Source organism: Sminthopsis crassicaudata, chromosome 5 (assembly GCF_048593235.1).
Source record: "Sminthopsis crassicaudata isolate SCR6 chromosome 5, ASM4859323v1, whole genome shotgun sequence".
Lineage (NCBI taxonomy): Eukaryota > Metazoa > Chordata > Mammalia > Dasyuromorphia > Dasyuridae > Sminthopsis > Sminthopsis crassicaudata.
In genome coordinates, this window is record NC_133621.1 from 85,183,800 (window position 1) to 85,196,516 (window position 12,717).

At 34.9% G+C, this 12,717-nt stretch overlaps 1 protein-coding gene across 1 annotated transcript in view; it reads right to left on the reverse strand.

The window, feature by feature from the left end:
- Positions 1–12,717, reverse strand: part of RBM33 (RNA binding motif protein 33) — a 168,167-nt gene that overhangs the window by 140,271 nt on the left and 15,179 nt on the right. Inside the window, 1 exon segment of the mRNA XM_074267326.1 lies at positions 10,756–10,834. Coding sequence (XP_074123427.1) covers positions 10,756–10,834 — 79 coding nt within the window.

Here is a 12,717-nt window from a genome sequence, read left to right on the forward strand (position 1 = left end):
GGATTCACAAGTGAAGAGGACAGAGAAAAAGATTCACAGAGAAAAGAAACCTCCTCCCAGAGAAGGATTACAACTGAGAGAAGATCAGCCCAACGTGGGGCTTGAACCCATGACCCTGAGATTAAGAGTCTCATGCTCTACAGATTGAGCTATACATATAGGAATTGAAATTAGGAAAAATAGAATTGTGCGCAGTAGAGACTACTGAGATACTCCCTGGAGAAGTGAAATCTGTTCCTGTTCAGCCTATAGATCCTTTGCCTCCAGGAACAGTAGGCTTGACCATTTCACCTTCTGAGAGTGCTTACTAAACAGTGTCCATCCATACACTGATGTGGGAAACTGGAGAATGTGTAGCTAATATCCCAGTCACTAACACAGGTAGACAATGTGTGATTTATCAACCAGGAGAAGTAATAGCATCAGGCTTATTGTTACATACCCCTAATAAGCAACCTGGTGATAGTCGCCCAGATTCTGACTCCAATGAACAAAATCCAGGAATATATTGGACAGCAGCTGTGACAGCTGACTGACTATGCTTACTTTTTATATAAATGGAATACCATTTGAAGGATTGGTAGACACGGGTGCAGATCGTACAGTTATTAGAGGTGCCAGTTGGCCCAGTCACTGGCCAAAGATTAAGGCAGACACCTACATGGCTGCGATAGGAGGATCAATAGCAGCAGAAGTTAGTTCTATGCCTTTGAGATGGATATTTGAAGGTGAAACAGGAGTTTTTACTCCTTTTGTGGTTGAAAAAATTCCCATCAATCTGTGGGGAAGAGACATTTTAGAGCAGATAGGATTACAAGTAAGTACTTCGGCTTTTTAGGCAGAGCTGCTGTTGAAGGCCTACCTGCACTTTCACCGGTTCCTATTCAGTGGAAGACTGATTCACCAGTGTGGACAGAACAGTGGCCTTTAAGAAGTGATAAAATTCAGGCCTTATTAGACATAGTGAATGAACAACTTGACCAAGGACACTTGTGGCCTTCTCTAAGTCCTTGGAATTCCCCAGTATTTGTGGTGAAAAAGAAATCTGGAAAATGGAGGATGTTAATTGATCTAAAAAAAGTAAATGAACAGATGGAAACTATGGGAACTCTTCAGCCTGAACTTCCATCTCCTACTCAGTTGCCAAGAGAATGGCCTCTTTGGGTTATAGACATTAAGGATTGTTTCTATTCTATCCCTCTAGATAAGGAGGATATGAAAAGATTTGCTTTTTCAGTGCCTGGGGTTGATTTGGCTGAGCCTTATAAAAGATATGAATGGACAGTTTTGCCACAGGGAATGAAAAACAGCCCTTCTAGGTGCCAAATGTATGCTGCTGCTGCTCTTGCTCCAGTAAGAAAAGCATTTCCAAAAGTAATATTGTTACATTATATAGATGATATATTGAGATGTGCACCTGAGGAACAAATGTTAGAAGCATGTCTACAAAAGACCATGGAAACACTAAAGCACTACAAACTGCATATAGCTACAGAAAAAATTCAAAGACATGCCCCTTTTCAATATTTAGGATATGAAGTATATCCTAAGACACTCACAGTACAAAAGCTTTCTTTAAGAACAGAGAAGTTGAACACCTTAAATGAATTCCAAAAATTAATAGGAGATATCCAATGGATGTGTCCAATGTTAGGCTTAACTACCAATCAACTGCAACCTCTATATGACATTTTAAGGGGAGTCAGAGCTTTAAATTCACCACGCCAACTTACAAAAGAAGCACAGGAGGCTTTGAGAGAAATTGAACTGGCTTTATCCAATGTGGTTGAAAAAGTTACTCAAAAACTCTTGGAAATATCAGTTTTTGCTACAAAAGAGGCACCCACAGCAATCCTTCATCAAGGAGACAGTGTGATTGAGTGGGTGAACCTCCCAGCACAATCAGAACAAAGCCTTAAGCCTTACTCCTTACCCAGTGCTTGTGGCTAAAATTTTATTAAAGGCTATTAAGAGAGTAATACAATTATCTGGGATAAGTCCTTAAAAAAATATACATGTTCTATACTAATGCACAAATTAACGTGTGCTGTGAGACCATCCCAGAATGGCAAATTTTATTGGCCACAGCTCCAAATTTTGCACATGGGTCTCCATTAAAGATAACCAAGCTACTACATAATTAGCGATGGATTTTTGAAGAAAAAGTTTCTAAGGTTCCTCTTAAAGGACCAACAATCTTTACAGATGTCTCCAAAGAAAATATTTGTGCTGTATACTCTCATGATTTAACCATAAAGAGAGTAGTCAGAACTCCTTTTCAGTCCACTCAGCAGAATGAATTATTTGCTATCATGCTAGCTCTTACTTATTACCTAGGAAACGTAAATGTAATTACTGATTCAGCCTATTCAGTAGGTGTAATACAAAGAATTTCCACAGCCCAAATAAAATTTGCAGCCTCTAATATTTATCAGCTCTTTAAGGAACTTCAAGAGCAAGTGAGAAAGCATCCAGGCAAGATTTATATCTTACATGTCCATTCACATAGTGGACTTCCAGGTCCTATTTTTGATGGAAATTCAAAGGCAGATAACCTTTTAACTATGTTAGACAGTATTCCTTTATTTCAGGAAGCACAAGAATCTCATTCTAAATATCATCAGGCTGCTCAAGCTTTACGTTTACAATTTGGAATAACAAGAGAGGAAACTAGGAGCATAGTAAAAAGCTGTATAGCTTGCCTTCCTTTCCACGCTCCTATGCTCCCTCCAAGGAAGAACCCTCGTGGTTTGAGACCCAATGAAATCTGGCAAATGGATGTGATCCATTATAAATCTTTTGGTCATCTGTCTTTTATCCACGTGATGGTAAACACCTTTTCAGGATCCACTTTTGCAGTGCCAACAGCAAAAGAGACAGCCCGAGTGGTCACTGAATTCCTTATACAAGCATTTGCAATTAAGGGTGTGCCACAAGCAATAAAAACAGATAATAGACCTGCATATTCTTCTAAACATTTTGCACACTTTTGTGCACAGTATAAGATTTTACACACCACTGGAATATCTTTTAATCCACAAGGTCAGGCAATAGTAGAGAGAAGAAACGGAGACATTAAGACACTCCTCCAAAAACAAAAGAAACGGGGAGCTCCAGGTAACCCTAGAGAACTTCTAAATTTAGTTCTCTATACCATTAATTTTCTAATTTTTGACAAAGATGCATTGGCTCCGGCAGACAGGTTTTATAACCCACCAGAAGGGCGAGCAGCTCCATTGTCCTTAGATAATCGCCAGGTGCGGACAGACCCAGAAAATGGTAAATGGAAGGGACCAGATAGGTTAACTGCTTGGGGGAGAGGGTTTGCTTGTATTTCTTCAGATGGAGAAAGAATCAGATGGGTGCCAATGAGTCATATTCGCCTTGTCCATCAGAGAGAGACAGAAAAAGAGAAAGACCTCAAAACAAAGGAGAAGATTTAAGAAACATCTGATACTGAAAGAGCATGGCTAATAAAAAGACTGTTAAAGAACTTTAAAACCAGCATAAATCATTGGATTTCCTAACACAAGATGAGACTAATGGACAATGGACTTATGGACATTTATAAATTCTCAATTTATGATTATTTGGTCATGTTATTTGTTACATACTTCTAGTATGTATTATGTTACTATGTGTTTATGTAATCTATGTAATTATGTGTAACACCTCCCATATTGATGGATTTATGTTCAAGGTCATGATCACCCTATGTTCTAAATCAAAAGAAAGGGGGAGATGTTAGGTTCTTACTAAGTGCTCAGTCGGTACTTAACAATTATCTAGTTCCGGCCTTTAAGGGGAGTTTTACCCCTTTGAACTTCTGGGGAGGAGCTTAGATGTTTAAGAGGAGCAAATTCATTGGTTGAAGTATTTCTCCCACAAGCCCCTAAGTTATTCCATGCCCATTCTCTGGGAGAATAAAAGTAGAGTCTGGAAAGTTAATTCTGGATTGGATCAAAGAGAAGCCATCCCATGGATTCACAAGTGAAGAGGACAGAGAAAAAGATTCACAGAGAAAAGAAACCTCCTCCCAGAGAAGGATTACAACTGAAAGAGGATCAGAACTTGACACACTGACCCTTGCAAAACCTTCTGTTCCAACTTTTCCCCTCATTCCTCTTACCTCCTCCCTTAAATGGCAGGTAATGCAATACTTGTTAAATATGTTAAAGTATATGTTAAATCCAATACACACACACACACACACACACACACACACACACACACACACACAGTTATCTTGCTGAATAAGAAAGATCTAGAAAGAAAGAAAAAAAAACCTGAGAAAGAAAACAAAAATGCAAGCAAACAATAATAGAAAGCATGGAAATGCTATGTTGTGGTCCACACTCATTTCCCATAGTTCTTTCTCTGGATGTAACTGATTCTCTCCTTTATTGAAAAATTGGAACTGGTTTAAATCATTTCATTGTTGAAAAGAGTCACATCCATCAAAGTTGATCATCTTACAATCTTGTTATTTCCATGTATAATGATCTCCCAGTTCTGCTTGTTTCACTTAGCGTCAATTCATGTAAGTCTCTCCAGGACTCTCTGAAATCATCCCATTGGGTCATTTCTTACAGAACAATAATATTCCATAACATTCATATAGCATAATTTATTCAGCCATTGTCCAATTGATGGGCACCCATTTAATTTCCAGTTTCTAGCCATTACAAAAAGGGCTGCCACAAACATTTTTTGCATGTGTGGGTCCTTTTCCCTTCTTTAAGATTTCTTTGGGATATAAGCCCAGTAAGTAACACTGCTGGATCAAAGAGTATACTGCTTGCCTTCTCAAAGGACAGGGGAGAAGTGGCAGAGAGAAAATTTGAAATTCATTTTTAATAAAATTCTAAAAATTTCCCATGTACTTTGGAAATATTTATAAAAGAAAATTATTGTAAAAAAATTATGGAGGAACAATACTATATGATGACCAATTCTGATGGATGTGGCCATTTTCAACAATGAGATGAACCAAATCAATTCCAATAGAGCAATAATGAAGTGAACCAGTTACACCCAGCCAAAGAACTCTGGGAGATGACTATGAACCACTACATAGAGTTCCCAATCCCTCTAATTTTGTCCGCATGCATTTTGGATTTCCTTCACAGGCTAATTGTACATTATTTCAAAGTCTGATTCTTTTTGTACAGCAAAACAACTGTTTGGATATGTATACATATATTGTATTTAATTTACACTTTAACATATTTAACATGTATTGGTCAACCTGCCATTTGGGAGGGGGGGAAGAAGGGGAAAAATTGGAACAAAAGGTTTGGCAATTGTCAATGCTGTAAAATTAACCGTACATAGATCTGGTAAACAAAAACTATAATTATTTTTTTTTTTTAATGGAGGAGACAGGCATGTTTACAGGAAATAGGGAATAAAAAAAAACATCAAAACTGAAGAGAGATAAAAGGGAACTATGAAGGCAATTTGCTAGAAGGGAAATATGTGAAGATACATGTATAAGGACACATCTTGGTAAGGAGTTCTTCATGACATTGAATTAAAGCAGAGGATAGGGATATGTCAAGGGGTTTTGAGATGTAAAAGGGAAAAAAAGAACCTCAACACTGATAGCTTTTATTTTTTCAGTCGCAGACAGTAGAAGTCTATAAAGCAAAATGCTTAACTGAAAGGATGAAGGGAAGGCATGGGTTATTTGAAGAGAGCAAAAACAATATGAAATAGCCCTCTTGGGAAGCAAGATAGAGAATCAATTAAGAAGAAAATAGGATTGCCTGGCTGTAGGGATTGAGATTAACAAAACTGAAGATTAGGAGGTTTAGAAATATAGAAAGTATGGTGGGAACAAAGGATTCCTGATAAGTGGCTAATGTTTCATTGTAGTGAAAGACATCATGGTCAAAGCTTATTGTAAAGAAGCAAATGTCTCATAACTGGGGAGTAGCTAAACAAGCTGTGGCACATGCATGCAATGGAATATTATTGTACAAGATGAAACGAGGTATTCAGAAACATGGGAATTTTTTTTTTTAAAGAAAAAACTGTACATGGGGAAAAATTAGCTCCTAAACTATGTGGCATTATAATGATTAAATACATCCCTGAAAGATTTTTTTAAAAAATACACTTCCCTCTCTTCACTGGTCAAATAAGTCAATAACTCAACAAATATTTATTAAAAACTTGCTGTGATACAAGCTATGCTAACATAGTCCCTGTACTCAGATAACTCAAGTCTAAAAGGGAGAAAACATGCAAGTAACTATATGCCTATAAAATATACATGGTATAAATTCAAGGAAGGCACCAGAAATGCCAGGAACAATGTCTTATAGAAGATAGGATTTAAGTTCAGTCTGATAGAGGTAGCTGGAGGTTAGAAGAATATTCCAGGCATGGGAGATAGACACTGAATCAGGAAATAGAATGCCAAGTATATAAGGAACAAGTTGGTCAGTGATCAAGCAATATGTGAATAGAGTAAAATTTGAGACAGAAAAAGAGAAAGGGGCATTAAATGTCAGAGGGAATTTTGTATTTGATGCTAAAAATAATTCATCAGAATCGGAGTAGGAGTGATGATCAGATCTGTACTTTAGGAAAATATCTATATCTTCCAATTAGATAAAACGAAGTGGATAGAGACACAGAGAAACCAAGCAAAAAACTAATAGTCCAAGCACAAGATATTAAAAGGCCTATATGAGAGTGCTAGTTTTGGGAGTAGAAAAGGATTATTGTAAAGGTAGAAATGACAACAGTTGACAATCAATGGGATATATAGGATGGGTACAAATGAAGAGTAGAATATGATACTTAAGTTGTAAACTTAGATGAGTGGAAGAGTGGTGGTACTCTAAGAGTAACTCTAAGTTGTGAAGCAGAGAGCTTTTCTAGAGAAAGATAACAAATGAGTTCAAATCTGAATGTGTTGAGCTTAAGATGTCTACTGGACAACCATGATGAAATGTTCAAAAGAAAACCGATAATGGGACACCAGAAGTCAGTAGAGATTGTGAAAATCATCTACATAAGGATGAGAAATGAAATCATAGGAACTACTCAGATCACCAAGTAAAATAGAATAAATGGTCTCAACACAGAGAGTTGGGATAAACCCAGCAGGACCTGGACAGAAGTATTCAGCAACAAAGAGTAGGAAAGAACAATTAGAAAAACAGGAGAACCAGTATACAGTAATGTCATGTAAACCTAGAGAGAACAAAAGAGTAATTAACAGTGACAATAGTTTTAAAGAGATCAACAGGGATAAGAATTGAGAAAAGGTTGTTTAACTTGCCATTTTCCTCTTTGAATCTCCTGTACACACAGAAGGTATTTAATATATGACTGTTAAATTGAAGAAAAACAATAATTAAGGATATTTAAGAATCGAGAAGTATAACAGCATCCTATTTTTATTAGGATGTCTTCCAGTGCAAATGTAAAATTCCATGATTTTATAAAGTAGTGCTTCCCAAACTAAAATTTATTCATGACAGGTAAAAAGGTCTCAATTTTCAATCCCTAAATATTACAGTCTCCAAAGCAAGCAAGTAAAGGGACTTCTGGCCAAAAAAACAGAGATCAAGTACAAATTTTTGCCTTTTTCTCTAATAAAAACTAAGGGTATAGACCCTTAGAAATTCATAAGGCTAGAGTCCCATCATTTGCAGTAAAAATTTAAAACATTACATAAAGCAACAGCCCTGGAGTCAGAAAAACCTGAGTTCAAATTCGAGCTCAGATACTAGCTGTTGGTCCCCGGGCAAAATACACACACACACACACACACACACACACACACACACACACACACACACACACACGAAATAAAACTGATTAGTGTAAGTGTTTGAATAAATTATATTTAATATTTATTTTAATGTCAACATGATGAATGAGTAAATTAGGCATACAAATCTCCATTGCTCAACAAGGTAACTTCATACTTAAAGGAGCTATGATCTCTTCAGTGTGACACTTTTTCAAAGCAAAGAAGTCATTTAGGTTAAGATGTTACATCCTAACAAAAAAAGCTAACCAAAACTAGAATAGGATTCTTTGGAAAATATGCTGTTTTCATAAACATGAAATCTCTCTATCACTATGCTGTGGCAGAACTGTCTTTATGAATAATAACTAAAAACATTCAGTATCTGATGACCAACTTTTATTGATTAAAACCTTTCCAAACCTAAGTAGCCAAGTCCTCTCCTGAGAGAAAATTTACCACCAAACACATATATGGAAAAATTTCAGACATAATAGGGTCTTCTAGAGCTTATGATCCACTAATATGATCCACTTGGCTTTCAAAAAGCCAAGGTTAACACCATATCAAAATAAGACATTAGTATAAGACATCAATATTTGTAAGTGATTTTAGATATATTCAACAATTATTAACATATACTTTCAATTTCCCCTAGATTTTCAAGTTCAAATACTGTATCTAACCCTCCTAGAAATGAGGCAGGAGGATAAACTACAGTCCCCTTCCCCTGATATCACAATTTAAGGAAATCTTATTTTTCTCTCTTCCTGCCATCTTCTCTTCTAAATATATTTCGTCCTTTTGTCCACAACAACATAAAAAGAAAATCTAATACACAATATGAAATAGAAAGTTGTGGTTGTGATTAGGGCAAGGTCCTGTCTAGGAATCAAGAAAGCAATAGGGAAGAGTGAACAAGAACAGTTTATATGTCCATGGAGGTACAAACATCCTATACAGAATTTTGTGTGATTTCAATATTCAATGGAAATAATACTTTAGTTAAAAAATAAAAAAATGCTTTCAGTATGAAATATTACTTTTTTATAAGTAAAACTCCTTCACAGACATATTAAAGGAATCAAACATTCTTCCTGTCCCCAGAAGGCAGAAAAAGGAGCAAAGGCCAGAAGTTACAAAAATGTAAATTTAGGCTGGATACAACATTGTAATAATGAGAATGACCAAACTAGAATAGGCTTCTTTCAGAAATATCAGGTTCTTCCTTATTGAAGGTCTTCAGACAAAAGCTGGATAACCACATGTTAGTATGATGAGAAATGATAGAAAGCTATTGATATCTTCCATCTTTGTTAGACTTCCCAAAGATAGGAATAAAAGTTGTACTTAAGAATGATCAAACAAAAAGAATCAATTCCACAAAAAAGTATAAAATCAATTGTACAAAAGTTATTCTTTGTCTTTTCAAAATCTAGTGATAATTATGTTAAGATGTATTGGGGGGGCAGCTAGGTGGCGCAGTGGATAGAGCACCAGCCCTGAATTCAGGAGGACCCGAGTTCAAATCTGGTCTCAGACACTTAACACTTCCTAGCTGTGTGACCCTAGGCAAGTCACTTAACCCCAGCCTCAAAAAAATAAAATAAATAAATAAAAATAAGATGTATTGGGAAATTTGCATATCTTTTCTAACTTATGTTATTAGCTATTCAATAGTTATAAAACACACAAAAGTTATATAACAAAATTACATTAATTTCTTGAAAAAAAGTTAATTTATCAAGGAAGATTAGGCACATTATTATTAAGCTGCAGATTTTATACAGATTTAGGCCCAGACCTATAAAATAAACTTCCAGTTTTCAAACTTCTTCCACCAATGCATATTAATAACTCTTGTAACTCAGTCTTAAAGAATTATCTTTGGCACTAAGAAGTTGTGTCTTCTCTATAGTTACAGAATCAGAACATCACTAAGACAGGAATTTAACCAGATCTTCCTGACTCCAAAGTCCTTTAATCACTGTGATATGCTGCCTTCCTTTTTTTTTTACCCCCCTGAGGCTGGGGTTAAGTGACTCGCCCAGGGTCACACAGCTAGGAAGTGTTAAGTATCTGAGACCAGACTTGAACTCCAGATTTGAGACAGATTTGGTCCTCCTGAATTCAAGGCTGGTGCTCTATCCACTGCACCACCTAGGTGCCCCTGCCTTCCATTTTAAATTACTACAAAAATATGCATTGTTTTCAACAATAAGATATATATACATACACGTACAAGTATACAAGTATCATATGTAATGATATATATGTCACCAATAAAATTGTGTGAGACACAGTCACATACCCCAGTTGCTTAGGCAATAATGCTAAAAATGACCAACTCCTGATTATAAAACCAAATGATCTAGTGAACAGTTTAAACATCTTCAATGTTTCCCTAATAAGTATATCTTAATAAAATATGATATTAAGTAATTTTGTATCATATTGTGAACTGTTTATTTTGTAAATAACATATTAAGTCATTTTCCTTAAGCAAAGATCTAACAACTCTGTGACTTCCCATCTCAATCAATTCAGGGGTTTCTTACTGCTTCTAGAACAAATATAAACTTGTTTTAAGTTTTTAAACCCCTATTACACAACCCAGTCCCAATTTTTTCAGATTAAACACCATTTTCTGCATGAAGCATTTCTAAATTCCAATTAGTGTCCTCTCTCTCAAACTACTTTGTATTTAATTATTTACATATATTTATTAGTAGTATATTTTTGCAATGTGTGTACCCACCTACCCACCTACTCACACATACAATTTTATATACACATACATATATGTTAAATGTCATTTTTACCCATTAAAATAATTTTTATATACACAAAGAACTACAGAGAACATGTTAACATGTATATAACCTTTCATTTGTATGTGAACTTCTATTAAGCATTAGAGTACAAATTGCTAGTCTAGGGGCCATAAAATTAATATATAGCATCTGAACATAAAAATTTTTAAGTACCTGTCCCAGTCATCATCCCCAGTTCTTCTTCTCCATGACCGTTCTGCACCAGGTTTATCAAACTGATCAAAGTCATCATCTGTAAAGAAATCTTAATTAAAAATAGTTCTTACCAGAATAAAACAGATATACAACACACACACAAAAAATCTAATGCAAATAATAAAGAATTTTGGAAATATATATATTATGAACTCTATATTTTTCAGTCTAATATAAGTTTAATTATCAATTAAGTGAGCTATTTTCTCCCCTCTGAATCTCAATTTCTTCATCTGTAAAACAGATAACAAGTTATTAGGAGGATCAAATAAGAATATATATATATATATATATATATATATATATATATATATATATATATATATATATATAAAGCACTTTGTAAACTCTAAAATAAAGTATTTCTTATTTTCTAAAGAATGAATAAAATGGACATACTCTCTATAGACCTTTGCAATAGTAACAATTTATAAGCAAAAATTTTAAATTAATTATTCAAAATTAATCTCCATTTATTCACTAAAAGCAAACATAAGAGGGAATTTCAACTGTATCCTGCTTGGAAAATAAAACAAAGTGGTAAATTTTATGGAGGAGATTAGCAGCAGACATTCTTTCCCAAAGAGGCTGCAGGTTTATGATAGCAAAGAGGAGTCTGACCAAGGAATATAGAATACCTTGGGCTTGTTAATAACAAAGTGAAACGGAGACAACATACAATCAAGTTCTATACTTTATTTCATAACACCAAAGAGATTAAGAAAGGAAAAAATAAGCATTTATTAAATGCCTATTATGTGATGCGTGCTTTACAAATATTATATAATATGATCCTTACAACAAACAAGTATCTGGGGGAAGAAAAAAAAAAGGCTAATGTCTAAGTATCTACAGAAACACTAGCTTAGAAGCAAACAACTTATGATACTTTTCTACTCCAAATATACATACTTCCTTCTATTTTAATCCCTGTTCATTTCCCACCAGCCTTCTTTTTCCTCTGCTTTTTAGATTTGTGTCATAGATTTTCCAGTAGTACAAAAGGACACTGCTTAACCACACTGGCAATCAAAAATTACAGAGATGCTGACCTCTGAACTAAATGGAGGTTCTAAGGATGAAAGAGCTGACTTTGAGAAGAGGGAAAACAGAAAAGAAAACCACCAAGAATTACAATCAATATAACTGCCAAGACAAAGGTCATCGAGGATGTAGCAAAGGATCCAAACAGCAACTGCATGTGACTAAATTAAAGATGAACCGTTTTTTTCACTTTTAGAAAACGGGGGGACTAGGAGGGAGTAGAGGTAGGGTTTAGATCCTGAAACATTAAAATTTTCAAAATGTTGCAAAAATTGTTTGAAAACACAAAAGCATAAAAAGAATGATTGACAACTATTGTTAAATTTAGCTTTATTAACAAAGGTGTGAATTAGATAAAATAACTTCTAAAAGCAAAGTAGTATATAATATATCTTTTAAAAAACAGCTAAATTATAGGCTTTTCATGTTATATTATCAAGCATTCACCATATATTTTATACAATTTTCACATACCATTTTAAAGGATTTAAGCACCATAAACAGGTAGACTATATTTATTACAATTTTATCTAGATACCCATTATTCCCAAATAGTATACCAACTTTAAAAAAATCTAGGGGCAGCTAGGTAGCTAGATAGTGCAGTGGATAGAACATCAGCCTGGAAGTCAGGAGGACCGGACTTTAAATCTGGTCTCAGACACTTAAAACTTCCTGACTGTGTGAGCCTCCCCGAGGCATGTCACTTAATTCCAAATGCCTCAGGGGGAAAAAAAAAAAAAAGAAGAAGAATAAAAATAATCTTGAAAAAAAGTTTTAAATAAATTGATAGACAAGAGGAAGAGAGGGCAGAACTATAATTCTAGTGGTTTGGGAAATTCCTGGTACAATTAATGGAATTTGGAAATGTTTGGT